Consider the following 21,128-nt stretch of genomic DNA (forward strand, 5'->3'; position numbering starts at 1 on the left):
AAAATCCCCTTGTGTCTATTATGTTGTAAAAATGTTATCTGTAACCGCAAATAAATTTGAAGATTCCCTCAGAATTATAGCAGTTTGCAGTTAATGGAAAAATATGTTTTGTATTATAGGTAAACATGTGCTTTGCTGCTATGGCCTAATGGAAACAATAATTATCTGAGCTTTCTGATAGATAAAATCAAGGTCTGTGTACATTTTAAGAATTGGAGAAAATTATTTATTGCTGCTTCAAATCCAGTGAAACATAGATTTGGGTTCTGCAGTTTGTTATTAATTTGTATCGTATTCGTTTTTGTTACCTTTTCTCTGATTTGCTTTTTAAATCTGTTATTATTTATTTTTATTATTATTAATTAATTATTATTAAGCTTTAGTTATTATTATTTCAGTTCCTAATTTTTGTTCTGCAGTAGGGAAACTTTCAGCTGCAATTTTTTGGAAGCTGGTTTTTGCAGTGTTGACTTGTGTTAGTGATGGCCCCATTCTTAAGCAGAAAAACAGGAGAAATCGATAGCAGACAAGCAAAACCTGTAGCAAATATTCACCGATTTCACCTAGTAGAGCATAGGTCAGAAAACTGGAGGGACAGATGGTGCTGAGGGCTAATAGAAGGCTAGTAAGAGAAGCCTGGGCTTGTGAGAAGAGCAGGTTGGAATATGGTAGGTGGAGGATTTACTAAGGCATCTTGGGAGATCCTGGAGAGACCTAGTGGAGGGGCATGGGGAAAGAATCTTAAACAGGCTCCTTGAACCTACTGAGTTCGTAGCGTAGGCAATATAAGGTACGTAACCTTATATTACTTTCTGTATTTGTGAAAGTTCATTGATGCAAAGACAGTGTTGGTACAGTCAGTCAGAGGAGTCCCCATATATTGGTAGAAGTAAGGCATTCAAGATAATATTATTTTAAAATCATTTTTATAGTAAATTTATCAGAATGATGATAACAAACCTTTGAACTATTGTAACAGTCTAAAGTGTTTATAGCACGTGCTACACCTGCATGATTTGATGGAATAAGTCACTTGGAGGTATTTCTACAATGTCTGGGTATCATGTACAAACTTTGGGTAATTTTCCTGGAGCATTCCGATTTATGTGGATTAACAGATCACATTCTGGTTCCATGCTTGTAAGTGCCAAACTAATGAGAAATGCCATGTACGTGAATGTGTGTAGTTTCTTTGCTGTGCCCAGTGCTTATGTACTTTGTACTATTATGTGTATGCAATTTATTTATTAATATATTAATAATTCATTAATACTAAATTGTATGGTCTGAATAAATTGTGGAGAAACTCTGATTTGCTGCTGGGGTTGTCTTTCTGGATAGTAAATGACCTTTGAGGGAATATATTTTAATGGATCAATAATAGCTTCTCTGTGAAAATTCTGGCACCTAACTATAAAAAGTCAAAAGAAACTCTCAAATTCTTTCTTTCTCAGTATTTCCTCCTCGCCCTAAATACTTTAACTTGCAGGTAATGATCACGCTCAGAGAGTTGTCATCAGTGACTCAGTGCCCAAGTGGAGACCGCTGAGTAGTGGGGTTCCTCAGGATTTGGTATTGTGACCAGTGTTTAATATCTTTGTTGGCAACATGGACAGTGGGATCGAGTGTACCCTTAGCAAGTTTGCTGATAACATAAAGCTGTGTAGGATGTCTGACATGCTGGAGGGAAGGGATGCCATCCAGAGGAGCCTTGAGCAATCCTCATGAAGGTCAGCCAGGCCAAGTGCCAGGTCCTGCACCTGGGCTGGGGCAGTCCCAAGCACAATTTTAAGCTGGACAGAGAATGGATTGAGAGTAGCCCGGAAGGAGCAGGACTTGGGGCTGCTGGTGGAGGAGAAGCTCAACATGAGCTGGCAAAGTCCACTTGCAGCCCAGAAAGCCAACTGTGTCCTGGGCTGCATCAGCAGAAGTGTGGCCTGCAAGTCAAGGGAGGTGATTCTGCCCCTTTGCTCTGGTCTCGTGAGACCTCACCTCGTGTACTGCATTCAGTTCTAGACTCTTCAGCACAGGAAGGATGTGGATCTGTTAGAGTGAGCCCAGGGGAGGGCCGTGGAGATGATGGGAGGGCTGGAACAGCTCTCATATGAGGACAGTCTGAGAGTTGGGTTTGTTTAGCCTAGAGAAGAGAAAGCTCTGGAAAGACCATTTAGCAGCCTTCCAGTACTTAAGGGGGCTACGGGAATGCTGGGGAGGGGCTTTTTGTCAGAGAGTGCAGTGATAAGATGAGGGGTAACGGTTTTAAGCTGTAAGAGGATAAATTTAGATCAGGTATTTGGAAGAAAATTTGTACTGTGGAGGTGGTGAGACACTGGCACAGGTTGCCCAGACAAGTTATGGATGCTCCATGCCTGGAGGTGTTAAAGACCAGGATGGATGAGGCTTTGAGCAACCTGATCTAGCGGAAGGTGTCCCTGCCTGTGGCAGAGAGATTGGAACTGGATGATCTTGAAGGTCCCTTCCAATCCAAACTGTTCTATGATTCTATGGTTATCCTGATTTTATATGAAGTTATAATACAAAGGAAATTCAATTGTTGTGGAAGTTATAATTCTCTTAATTCAGAGAAGAAGCTTCACTTATTGTCTCCAAGCTTGTAATTTCCAAATGTAGTTTCTTTGTAAATGTTCACTCCCCATTACAAAGACTCTTTGGGAGGCTCCAACCACTTTAAACATAATTGAGGGCTTTTAAAATCTCCTTCACGGAGATGCAAGTTGTGAGTACCTTTGGATAAAACTAATTTAATATTATTCATGTAACCTAATGCTGTGTACAATTATGGTTTTTCTGCTGTGTGAGAAAGCAGGGTAGCTGAACACCTTCCAATAAATGGTCTGTTATGCGAGAAGGATCTGCATAATCAATTTTGGATGTTACGTTAAAAGCTTTGGTTCTCATGCATATGCTAAATTAAATAAGAATTCTTGACTTAAGAACTTGGACCGAATTCTGTGTCTTAAGGTCTTAAGTATGTTGTGATGTAGTGTTTGACAGATAATAAGTAAACTTGAAGAAAAATTAGTTTATTTCCTTTTTTTTTTTTTTTTACTTCTTTCCACTTCACAAAAAACAAAAGAAAAGAAAGAAAAAAAAGAAAATAATGATTATTCCTGGAAATTTTCTTTTCAAAAATAATCTTTTCAAGCCAAAATAATTTTTATGCATTTTAAAAATTGTATCATTCAAGCACATGTGAAGTGAGCATATGTGTTGGTGATGATGTCATGACTGTGATCTGTAAGAATTTTGTAAATGTCTTTATTTTATGTAGGCAGAACATTTTAAAGCAATGCGTCTGCCTATTGTGGCAATTCTTTTCTTCACAATTTAATTTCAAGGATATGTCCTTTTCTTTGTCAGCTGGCTTTCATTCAGTGAAGGTGAAATCTGAGCCAGAGAGCTTCTGAAAAATTAATCTAGAAGTACTGTAGTACTTTCTTCTTTTCTGGAAGTGTTATTTATTGACTTCTTGGAATCACTACAGGCAATCTGTAATGGAAGAGAAAACTGGCTCTGAAAAATAACTTGCAATATTGTCAATGCCATCCTTGTTTTTCTTGTGCCTTTGAGGTCTTATTCCTTAAGTGAAGTCAGAATAAGTAGTTCTGAAAAATCTTTTTTTTTTTTTTGGAGTTTTGTCTTTCTTAAGCATTTTTATTCCTTCTTTTAAATTTGAATGCACACCCTTCTGGAGAACTGCCTTCAGATTTGCTTTAAACATCCTTCTCAACTTGCCTTTTCTAAAACTTTATTTTCTCTGTTATGCAAAAATAAAAGTTCTTTTTCACTGTTTTTTCAGGACCTTCTCTAGCTGCAAAAATTCACAGGATTTAAATAATATAAGATCAAATCCATGTGATTTCTGGATAAAAAATTTCTGATTTCTGGGGAAATCTGGCAGTTACATCCTAAAGTGAGTTTTAAGTGGTGTATTTGGGTTTTTTTTTAACTGAACACATCTCTTAGTTATTAAGTACGTGTTATGAAGAAAATAGATTTATCCTTTATGATGATTGTCCTCTGTTCATACTCTCTTTCAGTTAATGAATAAAAGGCAACTAAACACTGCACGAATACTATAATTGTTTGAAAATACAAATAGAGAGTATTGTTTCATGGCTTAATCTCTAAGTAACTACAGTATGTTACTATGTGGTATTCATGGAGATATTTAGTTTTTCTATTTACTTTTTAAGCATCAAAACAAGGAGCTAGATGCATGTTCATTTAAATCCACAAATTAAAATAGTATTGAAAAGCTTTTATGCTTGTCTTTGCTGTGAATTGATACAGAAAAATTATCCAAAATTATAAAGGCCAAGGTCATAATGTAATTAACTTGATATCATCTTTGTTGTCGTGAAGAGGAATGTTTTGGAGCAAAACACACATTATTGGGATTTAGTTTTTAAACTGTCTTATTTTGACATAAACTGGTTCAATGACGTGTAAATACAGCAGCATGTTGAAGTTGGAACTGCAGAACTGAGGAGAAAGAAACCAAATATGCTGCTAATGAAACCTTGGAAGAGCAAAGACTAGGATTTACATAAGCAAATCTGCCCCACAAGTAACATAAACTCAAAAAATGTAGAAATAAGTTTCAGTGACTGGTGTCATTTATTTAACTCAAAGCAAAGGTTCACTGAATTCATAACACCAGAAGGAAATTTAAAGTTGAGAGTTGTTACTGTAAATACCTGAAAGTAGGAAGTGCCAGTTGCTGATGGGCTCTTGAAGTGAAGGGTAGCCTTAGCGTAGGAGAAAATCTGATATAAATTTGTATCTAGATTGTGAAAGGAATTAACAGTTTGAGGAAGCTTTAAATTATAATTATTATCCAAGGGGTTGGATGCATGATGTATTTGGACCTAACTAGATGCAGAGTCTTGAAATTTTGAGAAGTATTTCTTTGGTCTTGAAAAATGTCATAGTACTCACTTGTGAATGACAAAAATATCATACTTGCTAGAATAAAAACCTGTGTGTGCGCCACATTTCAGACAATGTAAATAATTCTTTTCACTGATTTTCATTGTGTTGCCAACAATAATAAGCTTTCAGGTTTGTATTTGCTGTGTATTGGCGCTGTTCTAGATTTTGTTTGATACATCAGTGATTGGGTAGCTTGTTCCTGAGGACTGAATTTTCTGCATCTACACTTCATGAATACATTTGATCTCATAAAGGGAAGAGATGGAACAGTTTGCCTAAGTAATTGCAGATTCTAAAAATGGACTTGGAGAAATTTTCCTTTTTAAGATCAGCTGAAGCGTCCTCTGCCTTTTATAGATTTCTCTTTCCTGCAGTATTAGTATTTTTTTGATATCTTATGAATATTACTGTAAATTTATACTTTTAAGTGAGAGATTGTTGAATTGAAAACAGCTAGTTAGAAATATCTGAAAAAGACACAGGTCATATAAGGTGAGCTGCATATGAGAAATTGAATCCCTAGAAGCAAACCGAAATTCAGTCTGTCTTCCACAGGTGTTTGGTTTAGTGTTTAAAATTATTACTGTGAACAAGCTGTAGAGAAATAACTTGTAAGTGAAGGACGCAGCAAAATCTTTTGTTTAAAATGAGTTGTCCCACTTAGTCCAACTGTATTGACACAGTCTCCTGCCAAGAAGTATCAGGAGTAAAATGTACCTAGGTCTAATTTATTCAGTCTCAGAGCAATTAATAATTCAGAAATGTCTTCAATTATATTGATGCTTAGCATTATAAGTGCACAAATAGTGTATGTACGGTTAGCATCTACGCAGGAAATTATTTGAGAGGAAAAGGAAGACTAGGAGATTTTTAATTGTTGATTAGAACAGATGCTTTCTAGGTTAACCCATTTTCCTAAGAACTTTCTGGATTTGTAGTCTAGCCTGCTGCTTGTTTTGCTGGCAGTTACAGAATAGTATTATTGAAGTAGTGGGGATAAAATCAGTTTACGTTCTGTAGAAGTTGTAATGGCCTGAAGGCTTCATTATGACATAATAACAATATAGTTGTGAATAATGTAAGCCTTAATTTAGATAGTAAAATTCAATGTCCCTGGGAAAAAAAAGCTCTATTCTTTTGTATTCACATGTGCACAAAAAAAAACCATACAAAGAAAAATATATTTAGGTTTCCTTATGACTCATCAGATTTGATAAATTGCCTAATTGAATGTCACTATGTCTTCACCTGACTGTCATGGTAGTAGCTTCTTACTTTCAATTAATTTTCATACATGAGACATGGTTACCAAGACTTAGTAATTTCACCTGGCTTCTTTAGTATGCTGAGAACTTTATTCAAGGTTTTCAAATAGCATTATGAAATGTGCCATAATACATAGCATATTGAAAATAAAACTCGAAAAAATCATCATGTTATGGATGTAGAGTAGTAAGAGCAGATGTGTCATTTCTAACTCTGAAAACTAGAAACATAAATCTACTGTCTGTATGGGAAATGCATTTCCTCAGTACTGAGGGGTTGTTGCTATATAATTTGGGACCATTATTTTTCTAATTGTTAGAAAATGCATTTTGTAGATTCCTATAGCAGATATAAACAATGTTTTTATGCTTTTCGTTTTTAGGGCTGTGGACTCAAGCTCAAAACCTCAAACTTACAGCTGTTAAATAATATAGGACTAGATTAATACACCTTGGTGGAGAATGTATTGAAGCAGCGTTTTACCCCTCAAATATAGAAAATGAAATAATTAGAGTGAAGTACCATTTCTAGAATTACATAAACAGGACCCCTGCATTTTTCTTTGTATACATATTAAAATATATTTTAAAAGATAATTTAAAAATTGTTCTTGCTCATCTAACCGTATTCCATAAGAATATACTAACACTTATATTATTAGGATGTTGTTATTGGCTCATTCCTGGACCCAGGAGTTTCCCTCTGGTGTTGTGCTACTAGATAGTCATTTGTGTCCAGCAGTTGTCTGTAATATTTCATTTATAACTTGATTTTTCTGGACCAGATTCCATTTTGTCTGTTTATAAAATTGGCTTATTCTGAAGAAATTGCACCAAAGGGTATTAACTACACTGTCACTGTAGAAAATAGAAACCTAGAAAGAAGTGATCTATTTGAAACTTATTGGTTGATGAAACTTCATCAGTTTATTATTTTTAGGTCTTTTGAAAATATATCTGATCTCAGTGAGAGTATTAATACCTTTGGGGAGATTGTGCACTTTTTTTTTTTTTTTGTATAAAGCTAAAACCCTTCATCCATCATAACTTCCTTAATTATCGAGCACAGCACCACCAAAGTTATATTAAAAATTGGGAAGAGTCAAGTCTGGATATGGTAGAGGGGGAAAGACTAAACTTCAGCCCAATTTCTTTCTGCCTGGGCATATGGCTTTTAAATGCAGAATGCATTTATGCAGTATCTGTCTAATAGTATAATATAAACATAAGTTTAGCAAGCATAGTGTAAGCCACCAGATGGAGACTATTGCTATCGGAAGTGAAAGAGAAGTAATAGAAAGGTTTTCTTTTCATTTCTACTTTTGTAATAAAAGATGCAAGTTTTTTGAAGGTACTGTCCCAAATTGGTGTATAACCCTGTGTGGTGCTGCAAACAAGGGGAAGAGTGGTTAGAAAGCTGCCCGGAGGAGAAGAAACTGGGGGTGTTGATTTACAGCCAACTGAACATGAGCCAGCAGTGTGCCCAGGTGGCCAAGAAGGCTAATGGCATCTTGGCTTGTATCAGAAATGGTGTGACCAGCAGGTCCAGGGAGGTTATTCTCCCCCTGTACTTGGCACTGGTGAGACTGCACCTCAAATCCTGTATTCAGTTCTGGGCCCCTCACCACAAGAAGGATGTTGAGGCTCTGGAGTGTGTTCAGAGAAGAGAACGAAGCTAGTGAAGGGGCTGGAGAACAAGTCTTATGAGGAGTGGCTGAGAGAGCTGGGATTGTTTAGCCTGGAGAAGAGGAGGCTGAGGGGAGATCCTATTGCTCTCTATAACTACCTGAAAGGAGGTTGTGGAGAGGAGGGAGCTGGCCTCTTCTTCCGAGGGACAGGGGACAGGACGAGAGGGAATGGCCTCAAGCTCCGCCAGGGGAAGTTTAGGCTGGACATCAGAAAAAAATTTTTCACGGAAAGGGTCATTGGGCACTGGCAGAGGCTGCCCAGGGAGGTGGTTGAGTCACCTTCCCTGGAGGTATTTAAAAGACAGGTAGTTGAGGTGCTCGGGGCATGGTTTAGTGGCAGACAGAAATCATTGGACTCAATGATCCAAGAGGTCTTTTCCAACCTGATGGTTCTATGATAAATACCTGTTAGAAATTGTAATCATTGACTGCAGTATGTGACTGTGTTAAAGAACACAATTCTTGATTTTTCATGATAAGATGTGTTTAAAATTAATTTTTAGGGTAGGGAAAGTGAGAATGTTTTTCATTTTCTCTTGTTCTGAGGTTTCTATTAACTTGAGTTGACAAACTGTATGCAAATTTGATCTTCCCCCCTCTTTAATTTCTTTTCTTTACCTCACAGCTTGTATCTGTTTACCATGTTGTTACTTTAGGAAAGCTAAGGTAGCTAATTTTCTATTAAGTATTATACAAGTAATTCAAATGCTTTGTGCTACAGTGCTTTAGAATTGGAAAAGAGGTAGATAATGACTATGCTAAAAGCTTTCATTTGAGGGTTTTTGTTGCTGTTGCCCACTATTTTCTGTTTGTTTTCTCATGTTCTCCTAGGATCTTCTTGCAGAAGAGCCTAAAAGCATTTAAAGTTTGCAGAATGAAAAGATGGCACAGACAATGCTGGTACCGCCGGGATCTGACAGTTTCTTCTATTTCACCAAAGAATCTCTTGCTGCTATTGAGAAACGTATTGCTGATGAAAAGTCTCATCGTGACAAAGATGACCATAAAGATGATGGTGGTCATGAAGAAAATCACCCAAAGCCAAATAGTGACTTGGAAGCAGGAAAGACACTGCCATTTATTTATGGCGATATTCCTCCAGAAATGGTGTCTGAGCCACTGGAGGACCTGGATCCATATTATATCAATAAAAAAGTAAGTGCTTTATGTTAGGAATGTAATTGGAACATTCCCGGTGAACTGTAAAGTGGCAAGTCCTCTGGTGTGGAGGTAGTGAGAAGTCTTGGTTGAAAGTATCATGCCATATGTGATATCACGTTAATTATTTTGACTACTCTATAAATATGGCTGTAGCTCTTCTGCTTAAGTTGCCTTTTCTTAAAAAAGAGCTTTTAATGTTTAAGATTTCCTTATTGTGATATTTTGAGTTAGTGGCTTTCACATTAGATGTGCTTTAATATTGTCCAATCTGACTGAAGCAATTAAAAACTTCCTTTCTGTGTGGCTGTTCGATTCCTGCGTTCTCTTGGCAACACTGGTGGTACCTGAAATCTAATTCAGCCTTGTTCTGGTCGATCTGTAGTTCAGATCTAGTTCTGTCTTTGGACAGAGTGCTTGTTCAGTCATCTACCAAAACAATCAATTATCAAACACTTCTTGAAATGTTGGAGAAATATTTGTTTTACAAAAATTCAAATGTTAACTCTGTTTGACTAGGGAGGGGCATAAGTGAAAGAAAAGATATGATTATTATCACATATTGCTAGCTTCATGTGATGTGATTTCTGTGTTTTGGTCACAGAAGTGAGTCCATAATGCTGTGGTTTGCTTCAGGACCACTGCACCTGTTCCAAGTCTCATGGAGAAGATTTGATTTTCTGGCCAGTTGCATTTTTCCTGATGATTTTAATATCAGTTCCCCAGCAAGTAATCCCTCTTCCTATTCCCTGTGAGGAACATAAATGACAGTACCCTGGTAGGACAATTCGAGGTCATATGCACTTCGTAATAGCGTATTACAGGGCAAGGAAGTCCTTTAAAGCCTTTGTATTGGCCCTCTTAGAATCACTTTGCATCTACATGGATGCCAAGTTTTCCCAGCAATTTTATAAGAAGGCTGTAGTTTTGTGTAATGTAAAAGAGGATTTGTTGCTCAGAGTATCGGTTCACTGAAACAGTATAAAAATAATATTCATGTAAGTCACTCTATATTCACGGCTGTATTGGTTTGGGCTGGGATAGAGTCTCTTTTTCCATAGTAGCTGGTGTGGGGCTCTGTTTTCTGATTTGTACTGGAAACAGTTTTGATAACAGGGATATTTGAGTTACTGCTAAGCAGCTCTGTCCTGATCCTCACACCACACCCCACCAGCGAGTAAGCTGGGGTGCACAAAAAGTTGGGAGGTGACACAGCTGGGTCAGCTGACCAAGCAGATATTCCATACCATATGGCATCATGCTCAGTAATAAAGCTAGCAGAGAAGTTGGCAAAGGGGCCGCTGCTTGGGGACTGGGTGGGCACTGGTTGATTGGTGGCAAGCAATTCTTGTCATTTGCATCACCCTTCTTGGGTTTTACTCTTCCTTGCTTTTATACCCCCCCAACCTTTTTCTTACAGTTTTTAGTTATTTTTCTTTTCTTTACTATTAAACTCTTTTTATTTCAACCCACAAGTTGTCTCACTCACTTTTACCCTTCTGATACTCTGCACCATCCCACTGCAGGAGGAGAGACATGAACAAGCGAGTGATAAGCTGTGATATGCTTAGTTGCCAGCTGGGGTTAAAGCCCAACAACTTCTCATACTGGACTGAGTGTAAAGACTAAAAGCGTATACATTGTGTTTCAATACTGGGTCTACGTTATAGGTCCCATAAAGACCTGAAGACAAAATTTGAATTTATATAGAAATGTACTGTAATGTGACTTAATTTCTTTTTAATAAAAGGAGGAAAGAGTTAGAACCAAGACTTTGGCAAGTACAGGTGAAGAAAAGATGTTTTTATGTAGATATGAGAAGTAGAATGATGTTCAGAGCGAAAGCAAAGTTGAGTTTACGTTTAAAATGCAATATAAAATAAGCATCAAGTGGTTGTTTTATTGTCTAAATGAAAACAATGTTTGTTGAATTTAAAACATAGAACAGGTTCCGTGAGTGAAGTACTAGATAATCAACAGATTATTACCTTACATGTAAATAAGTGACCAAAGAGCTGTATTAGCTCTGTAAGAAGCAACTCAGCTAGCGCTTTTTTTCTTTTCCTAGTACAGGTTGTTGAAGACAATAATCAGATGTAGTTTTTTAAAATTATTTTATGCTTTGTTTTTTTCAGTTGCATAAACTCTACTGTCAAATGATTTGTTTCTTTTACAATATAATATCATTAGAAAACAGAAGGTGCAGTGTTAAACCCTGCTTATTTCTGGATATTAGCCATTTTGGAGAACAATCACAAGATGTAGATTAAATTAAGATTTCATTAGATGACAATTTCATTGTATCACCTAGGCATAATAAAAAATGGTTGCAAAAAATACTATTGATGACAGCACAGGCAATGAAGGTAGTAAAACCTTTAAAAGCCAGGGATGTCTCACCTCAGAAGCTGTTTTAAAGTGCTGAAATGGATAAATAGTTGCTCATAAGAGTTGAAAAATTATTAATTATGTGTTTTGTTTTGTATTGTTGACTTTGTTCTGAACTGCAAATAATATAACAGGATTAATTTTTAATGTTAAAAATTATAGGTTTTGAATTATATTTGAATGTAATTATATAATCCTGTAAAATGCTGAAATGTAGATTTTGCTTCAGAGCACAGAGACAAAGAACGTATAGTGTTCAGTTTTCATTGCTAATGTAAAACTTTAAAATCTCATATTTGCTTGTATTATTCTACTGAAAATTTGGTACTTAGGTGTGTTACGTGCAGACTGTACTTATGGCAAGGTTGCTAATATATCTTTATTTTCCTGTTTCCCATTCCCCTCTGCTTTTCTTTTTGAAGACGTTTATAGTATTGAATAAAGGGAAGACAATCTTCAGGTTCAGTGCCACACCTGCCTTGTACCTTTTATCTCCTTTCAATATTATTAGAAGAATAGCTATTAAGATTTTGGTTCATTCATATCCTTTTCAGGTGATTTGGTCTTTTTTATATTTAATTACTCTTGGTTTTTTGGTTTACTGTTTAAATTTGTTCCTGCCCTTAACTCTTTCTCTCAAAATGAATCAGAGGTAAGATATGTCACTTGAACCCACCAGTTAGAGTAAGAGGAACAGCACACCTACCTAGATTACAAAGTTAGTGGTATAGCCATCATTATTGTGAAACATTTTTGTATTATTTATGACATAGCTAGTGATTTGTATCATGTATGTTGTCAGTATTCTATAGCCTGGTCAATTCTTCATGTTTTGTGTGATGCAAATTCAGCATTAAAAAAGTGTATGTTCCTTAACTACAGTCAACATTGTTCAGCATCTTCATTATGCTCACTATTTTGACAAACTGTGTATTTATGACATGGAGTAAATCTCCAGACTGGACAAAGAATGTAGAGTAAGTATACTTAAATTAGCTAATAATTTTTGAAGTGTTTTAAAAATGAACAGCTAAATTAAGATCTAGACCCTGTAGATTTTATTTTTCGTTGCGTGTAATACCAGTATTTTCCTTTCCCTAGCCTTGGGTTTGGTCCTAGCTGCAACTCAAAGCAGTGACCTGCAAGGTCTAGGAAGGAAAGAAGCTATGATGTTGTTAACCTTTGTCTCTGAACAAAACTCCAATTAATACTCTTGTTCTGAGTGTTTGTACAAGTAATGTGTTTGTGTTCTCCCTCTTGAGCTGTTCCTTTAACATTTTTATTAAAAAAAAAACAAAACCAAAAGAACAAAACAAGGAAGTCCATAGGCAAAATTATTATTATTTGTGCTGAAATTTCAAAATTTTATCTGTCAGAAACAGCAAAAATGTTTCAGATAAAAAAATCCATTAATGTTGCAGAGGAATGATGGGAAAACAGTCATAGTTTATTTGACTTATGTGATTGCTATTATCTGCATGTGTACTATTCCCTGGGTTTGAGTGATTTTATTTTTTTTTTATTCCTGTGCTGTTGGATTGTTGAACAATCTTCAACTCTTGCTTGGATGTTTTCTCATAGGTACGCTTTCACTGGAATTTATACTTTTGAATTTCTGGTAAAAATCCTTGCAAGAGGCTTCTGTATAAATGATTTTACTTGCCTTCGTGACCCCTGGAACTGGCTTGATTTTGTTGTTATTTCCTTTGCGTAAGTATGTAATTTTTTTAAGTAAAACATCAGAACATTTTTCAACCTGTATTAATTTGTTTGGGTTATCTTAGCTTATTTAATGTGAATTGTAGTTGAATTTTATTTCAACTTTTTTCATTTTAGTATTTTACATTAATGTAGCACACAGCCAAATTAGTGGACTACAGTACAATATTGAAGTTACTACTGAAAAATCAATTTTAAATAGTATTTAAACAATGAAATCAAGGAAATCCATTTCCTTTTTAACTTACATTCCATGGAAATACTTAAGGGTACATTTCTTAAGGAAAACTTGATTGAAACAGGAAAACATGAATTCAAGAGTTTCATTTAAAGTTGACCCTTCCAAAAAAAACCAGTCTGAATTACAGGTCCAGGTAAGTAGTGTACATTCTACCTTAATTCTGAATAACTGTGATTTAATCCTACAGGTATATAACAGAATTTGTAAACCTAGGCAATGTTTCAGCTCTTCGAACTTTCAGAGTATTGAGAGCTTTGAAAACTATTTCTGTAATTCCAGGTAAGAAGTAACTGTGTAAAATAGTAGGTGCTCTCCCTCACCTCTGTTTCATTTTGTGTGTGCTGTCATTGTGTTTGTGTGTGGAATCCCTCACTACAGATACGTGACAGAATTTGTGGACCTGGGCAGTGTCTCAGCATTGAGAGCATTCAGAGTTCTCCGAGCTTTGAAAACAATATCAGTCATTCCAGGTGAGAGCGAGATTAAACTTTGAAGCTGACTGAAATTCCACAGAAGCTGAACTCATTTTTTTAACAGAAGTATCCAGGTTTTGGTCTTAACTTCTATTCCCTTTTCTAATTCTCTGAAACGCTCAGCCTCAGAGTTTAATACATTCCTGCATGAGAAATTGAATTACTTAGCCTGTATATATTCTAATTTCGTGATCTCAAATTTTCTCTCCCACTTGAAGGATCTATATTATTTTCATTTTTTCTTTTAATAATGTGAATGTTACTCTTTATCGAAGACATATTTGGGATTGAAAATTTCAGTCTGTTGCAAAGCTGAATCTCTGACAAAAGAATAAGATATTAAAGAGCAGCATGGGAATTGCATGATGAAGTTATTGCCTTAAGATGCCTGTCTTCACCAAACCCCACCTCCAGCTGGATAGCGTGCAATAGAATGCAATCATTAAAACTTCTACTTAAGTGCAATTGTGTTTTGGTTTTGTTTGCTGTTGTGGAACCAATATATTGGTTCTGTTTTCATTGGAATAGAAGAATGGCGAAGGTTTGGAGCAAGAGGCATCAAGAAGACAATAAAATAATTTTCTTTACATGTAGTTGACGTGTATAGAGAGCATGAATAAAAAGTTGCTTCTTCATTTGAAGAGCAGGTACTTTGGAATGTATACCTTTCATTCCCATTTTTGTTTTCAAATTAATTTGTCAGAAACTGTAAGACTTACTGGTACTCTTTTTCACTGGAAAATATTCTGTGACTATTTTGGTGAAGCTGTGCATGGTATTTAATAGTGTGTTGCAGTAGTTCACATTGCATTTTAGCTTGGGTAAATATTTAATTATATAATAAAAAACTGCCTCTGTTCACAGGATTGAAGACTATTGTTGGAGCCTTAATTCAGTCTGTGAAGAAACTCTCAGATGTAATGATTTTGACTGCGTTTTGCCTGAGTGTATTTGCACTAATAGGACTGCAGCTGTTCATGGGCAACTTGAAGAATAAATGCTTATTTTGGTCAGAAAATTCAACGTCTTTTGACCAATACCTAGCTCTGTACTTTAATGGCACGGAATTTAATTGGACGGCATACATTGAGGATGAAAGTAAGAAATACTGTTGTAACTCGCTAAAGTTTTTGTGTATAAACACACACACAGAGGTTACTGTTTTGAACTATAGACTAATGTTAAAAGTCAAATAAATAGGATGAGAAAGAGTAGGGATTCTTATGTAGTGCATCCCAAACTTATGCTGACATGATTCTTCTTTCCCTTAACTGAAATGTGTTTGTAGAGTTAGGTTGGTTTTAGAATCACAGAATCATGCAGGTTAGACATGGTCTCCACAGTTGTCCAGAACACCTGCTGTTCAGTTGCCGGTCCAGGCAGAGCAGACTGCTTAGTGCTATGTCCAGTCAAGCTTTTAATATCTCCGAGGGCTGAGATACCATAGCTTCTCTGGGCATCCTGTTCCAGTGTTTGAACAGACTCCTGGTAACTTTTTTTTAATATCATTTCAGAATTTCTGATGCTCAGACTTCTGCTAGTGTTTTCTTATCCTTCCATTGTGCACCTCTAAGAAGCTACATCTTCATTACAGTCTTTCATAAGCTGGTCAGCTGTGACTAAGCGTGATACCCTCTAGTGGCTTTTCTTGTAACATTTGGTGCATTTTCATTTATGAAGGAACAAAGCCAAAACCAGGTTAAAAGATACGCATGAATCTTAGATCCACATGTCAAAGTATTGGCACCTGACATTTAGATCAGTATCTGAACACTGAGTTTTGCGAAGCTCTAGAGATGTTATGGAACTAATGGGATTATAATTTTTCTAACATTGCATCTAATACCTTTCTTAAGTGGTAGAATTTTGGCATCGCTAATTTGATTTAAGTGTTTGATTTGGAATTCCCCTATCTTCATATTTTCTTTATCCTGTGGGCTGTGTCCAGCTATCTAAGTACTACAAGAGCATTTTACCCTTTGAAAACCAGAACCATTTGTCAGCTTGAAAGGTACATTGAGGGTATTAACTGAGGATGACAGAAGATTCATTTAGTAGGGATAACAGTTGTTTCCAGATCTCTGTCTCTTTTCTGGATCTCAGTGCCTGACTATTCTCAAAGTGAAAAGTTAAACCTCTCTTGTTTCAAATTATGCCCATTCAAATTGTGCCCTTTCTTTCTTGGACCTCACTCAAGTGAGAAGGACATGGCTGTCCTTACAAGGTAATTTCCTTGTAATTGCTGGGTATTTGTTACCTACTTTCCCCAAAGCATTCCCTTCTGGAGACAGCAAGGTCAAATCCCTCAGCCTCTCCTCACAGGGCAAATCATAGAAACACCAGGTTGGAGAAGACCTATTGGATCATCGAGTCCAACCATTCCTATCAAATACTAAACCATGCTCCTCAGCACCTCGTCCAGCCATCCCTTAAACACCTCCAGGGAAGGTGACTCAACCACCTCCCTGGGCAGCCTGTTCCAGTGCCCAATTACCCTTTCCATGAAAAACTTTTTCCTAATGTCCAGCCTAAATCTCCCCTGGCGGAGCTTGAGGCCATTCCCTCTCATCCTGTCCCCTGTCACTTGGGAGAAGAGGCCAGCACCCTCCTCTCCACAACCTCCTTTCAGGTAGTTGTAGAGAGCAATGAGGTCTCCCCTCAGCCTCCTCTTCTCCAGGCTAAACACCCCCAGCTCTCTCAGCCGTTCCTCATAAGGCCTGTTCTCCAGCCCCCTCACCAGCTTCGTTGCTCTTCTCTGGACTCACTCCAAACCCCTCATAAACTTGGTCATCTCAACTGAACTTGCTCCACTTTATCAATTTCTTTCTTGCATTGGGTAGGCCAAACGAGGGCATGATATTCTGGGTACAGTCCATGAGTGCTGATCTGAGAGGGATAAGCACTTCCCTTGCTGTGTTACCTGTGCTTCCGTTCGTGCAGCCCAGGAGGCTGTTACCCATCTTGGCTGCCAGGACACACTGCTGGCTCGTCTTCACCTTGCTGCCTGTCCACCAAGACCCACACTGCAGAGCTACTCCCCAGCCAGCCAGCTCCCAGCCTATATCATTGCAGGGTGCTCTTCCTTCCCAGGTGCACAACTCTGAGTTTCTCTGACGAATTTTCTGTGTCAGCCTATTTCTTCAGCCTGCCTAGGTCCCTCTGTGTGGAGTCTGCCCTCTCTCCTATCAACTTCCTACCCGATTTATTCTCATCTTTTGATCTGTGTTCTTTTTTCCTTTTTTTAGGGACAGCACAGTTTTTAATAACAAAATATTCTCCTTTATTTCTGAGGGTTACCACCTTATAATTCTGTAAAGTTGCTTGTGGTGCAGCAGCTGTTATTGTTATTGGAACATACGTCTTCCTTTTAAATGCCGCCATTGTATTTTCAGTCCCAAGATATGCAAGTTAGTGTTGCTCTGACTTCAAAACTCTTACCTGGCCACTGTAAATAGTATCATTTTCAATAGGCTTTAATTGTCTGATTACAATCTGCCTACTGATTAAGAGAAGGAGTTTTAAGCTTTGTGTTTTCTTTCTCTCATTTATTGAACATCAGGTTTTGGAAGGATATTCAGTATTGCTATGACTCAAGAAGAGAACGTGCAGTTTTATTGTTCTCGTAATTTTGCTAGGATTCTACTTTTACAGTGTGTTTTTATTTTATTCTTTAATTCTTCAACTTTACTTACCAGTATGAATGTGCCAGTATTTAAACCCATTGTTGGGAGATGTTGAGCATTCAAAGTGTGATGACATGAACATAGGTTGATCCTCACAAAAAAACCCCCAACTTCTTCCATTTATAGTCACATTACTTTCTATTGTTTCTTCAGATCATTTCTATCGGTTAGAAGGACAAACTGATTATCTGCTTTGTGGAAATAGCACAGATGCAGGGTAAGGTACATTGAAAATTATATACTACGTGTCTGAACAAATTGTAAAAAATATCACTCTAAACTTTAAAAGCTTTTAGCTACCTAACTTCACAGTCAATAATTTGGTCATGGTTCATAGTAGGAATGAATACAAATGTTAAATAAGAAAATATGTGTGTGTAAATACACATCTAATGTACACTCATATACATGAAAAGAAATTTTTATAGTGTCTTTCTATGGAGATCTTGGAGACAAGAACCTCTTCTGCCCTTCAAGAATGGAATCATAACTGAAACAATGTGTCTCAGTTGATATTGAGATTGGGCCACCTACTATAAAAATTGATATGTACAGTTTCAGTAGATAAAGGTATGATTATGATGGTTATTTGCTGTTGAGGAATTGGTACAATTGTTAATTTGACTTGACCAACTAAGAGACCTGAAGTAATCTGGTATGCTAACCCTGCTGACAGACAAAATTCAGTATAAAATATGTATACTGACTTTCTTTATTTGTATGAAAGTATTCACCTTATAGAATTTCTGTGTTAAGTAAATATATTTTTTTTTTGCATTGGAGAAGTATGTGCAGAGGTAATACCTAACTCTTGGGAAAAAGTTTTATTTTGTATGTATGATATTAAAAGAAGGTAGGAAGAAAGATTTTCATTAACTTGTTTACTCTTTCCTGGCTTTTTCTAAAGAACACTGTCCATTTTCTTGCTAATTTTTAAAATGTCATAAGCCACAATAGCAGCCCCCCTTCCCAGATTAGATGCAATGAACCTTTGTTAGAAACTCAAGGTACAATAATTTAAAGCCACTTCTCATGCTTATGATTTTTTTTTTTATATGCACTGCTTTACTTTTTTTCTTTTTCTGCTTTTTTTTTTTTTCCCTTCTAGTAAATGTCCAGAAGAGTTTACTTGTGTGAAAGCTGGTAGGAACCCCAACTATGGGTATACTAGCTTTGACACATTCAGTTGGGCTTTCTTGTCACTGTTTCGACTGATGACACAGGACTCCTGGGAAACTCTCTATCAGCAGGTAAGTGTATAGTAAAAATTGTGGTTAGTATCATATTGGTGCCAAATCAAACATGGAAAGACCTTTCCTATTTATATTACATCACATTACTGTTGTTAGCAATTGAAAATTAACAGTATTTATGAAAGGAAGCAAATTCAGTTGCAGAATTAAGAAGGTATGGTGCTTAATATAGAATCTCTTGTGGTGTATGAAGAGGCATATGAAGGTTTTTCAATCCTTTATTTAATTTTAAAGTGTATATTTCATTTTGCACCTCATGATAAGGTCTTATTTTCAAAAACTTTTTAAAAGTGAGTTTAAATTGTAAAAATTGCAGAAAAATCTAAATTTTCTGTTGCAGCAAAATCTAAATCTTAATTTCTGTACTTTGAATCCTATTTTTGATAACTAAGAATGCATGTATTAATATAAATTACTTTCCTTACCATAGTTTTTCTTTATATGGTATGTGAAAATCTGTTAATTATAATAAGTATTATCTTTTAATCATTTAATCAATTGTGCCATCTTAAATTATTTTGGTCATTTCAAGGGGAAGACATGCTAATAAATAGTAAGCTTACTAAGCATCCAACCTATGATGTGTGATTTACATTAATTACTCTGATCTCACATCCTTTTCAAGATTACCAGGCATTAAAAGAGATTTGCCTCAAAGCAGCATGATACTTAAACATGTTTTTCACATACATGAATGCTTCCTTTTTCTCATTACTTTCTGATTCAAAAGGCTTGTATGGTCTTATAACAAAAGGAAGAACAACTCAGTAATAGTTTTACACTTTTCAAGTTCAGTAAATACTTATGAACTGCAGAACTGGTGCATGTCTTCACCAGATGAATTGTTTCTCCTCTTCTCCTATAGACACTACGAGCTGTTGGCAAAATGTATACGATATTTTTTGTTCTGGTCATTTTTCTGGGTTCCTTCTATTTGATTAATTTGATTTTGGCTGTGGTTGCCATGGCCTACGAAGAACAAAATCAAGCAACTATCATTGAAGCAGAACAGAGACAGGCAGACTTTAAGCAGATGCTTGAACAGCTGAAGAAGCAGCAAGAAGCAGCTCAGGTATTTTTTAATAAGAGTTTGAACTTTAGTATATTCTTTTGCATGCTATTTGTTCAAAACAAAACCAGTAATTAACATATTCTTCAAAGTCATTCTTTTACATACCTCATAAGTACGTTAGACTGCTTTCTGTATGGCTTTTTCTTGCTTTTTAAGTGTATTATGGCTAAAGCATTAATAAATTTTTGAACAGAGAATAAGAATACTCCCCAAATCAGAATAATAGTTTTTAAGTAAATATTTCTCATGTAGGGGTATTATCTGATAACATGTCATGATGATTTTCCAGTTCTCAGCTTAGAAGTAATTTTAATACTTGTGAAATACTTGTCAAGACTTAATTGGAGTTTAAAATATTTTTATCTGTAAATTTCTAACTAACTTTTGCTACTTGTATTATCACCAGTGAATCGAAGACTGGAAGGAGTACCCCAAAGGTTTTTTTTTAAAGCGGCTTAAGTAAGCTATTACTTACAGTAGCAATTGAAATTAGTAATACAGATTGAAATATGACTGTTTAGGTCTTCTGTTTGCAATTGCATTCACTCTAATTAATAAATTTACTAATTTTCAAGTATTTTCTAGTAAACTTTGTGGCAGAATGCTGTAAACAACGCAGGCTAACCCCATGATATAGATGCAAATCAGAACTCCAAATGGCAGCTCTCATAACTACCCTTATACTTTAATTCATATTACAGAATTCCCTTTGAAATATTGCACAAATCTATCTAGGCTTTTGTCACACATCTAGAAGTAATATCATATAGTTCTTAGGAATGAGGATTATAGCTTTTTTAAAAAAAACCAAACGTGTGATTGTAAAGCATTGCATTAAATAATTGCTGTGGCAGGCAATAGCAGCAGCTGCAGTAGAGATGACGGAGTACAGCGGTGAAAGTGGAATTGGTGGACCCTCAGATACTTCTTCTGAAGCATCCAAGCTTAGCTCAAAAAGTGCCAAAGAAAGGAGGAATAGAAGGAAGAAAAGAAGGCAGAGGGAGCTCTCTGGAGAAGAGGAAGACGTAAAGGATGAAAAGCTTCCAAAATCTGAATCAGATGGCAGTATCAGAAGGAAAGGTTTCCGTTTTTCTTTTGATGGGAACAGACTTGCTTATGGGAAGCCGTTCTCATCACCCCCACAGGTACTGTGAATAGTGCAGTTGTCATTTTTGAGGTTTGTGAGATAATTATAGTATCCAACAACTGCACTGCAACTTTGCAAGGCAATA

At 36.3% G+C, this 21,128-nt stretch overlaps 1 protein-coding gene across 1 annotated transcript in view; it reads left to right on the top strand.

The window, feature by feature from the left end:
* The window catches only part of LOC138722703 (sodium channel protein type 2 subunit alpha-like), a 90,964-nt gene that overhangs the window by 32,005 nt on the left and 37,831 nt on the right, over positions 1-21,128 (top strand). The window contains exons 2-11 of the mRNA XM_069861175.1: positions 8,741-9,064; positions 11,878-11,995; positions 12,342-12,432; positions 13,037-13,165; positions 13,603-13,694; positions 14,753-14,986; positions 17,725-17,788; positions 18,680-18,821; positions 19,690-19,896; positions 20,751-21,041. Coding sequence (XP_069717276.1) covers positions 8,792-9,064; positions 11,878-11,995; positions 12,342-12,432; positions 13,037-13,165; positions 13,603-13,694; positions 14,753-14,986; positions 17,725-17,788; positions 18,680-18,821; positions 19,690-19,896; positions 20,751-21,041 — 1,641 coding nt within the window. The 5' untranslated portion in view covers positions 8,741-8,791. The remainder of the gene's footprint in view (positions 1-8,740; positions 9,065-11,877; positions 11,996-12,341; positions 12,433-13,036; positions 13,166-13,602; positions 13,695-14,752; positions 14,987-17,724; positions 17,789-18,679; positions 18,822-19,689; positions 19,897-20,750; positions 21,042-21,128) is intronic.

The sequence above is a fragment of the Phaenicophaeus curvirostris genome, chromosome 7, assembly GCF_032191515.1.
Source record: "Phaenicophaeus curvirostris isolate KB17595 chromosome 7, BPBGC_Pcur_1.0, whole genome shotgun sequence".
Lineage (NCBI taxonomy): Eukaryota > Metazoa > Chordata > Aves > Cuculiformes > Cuculidae > Phaenicophaeus > Phaenicophaeus curvirostris.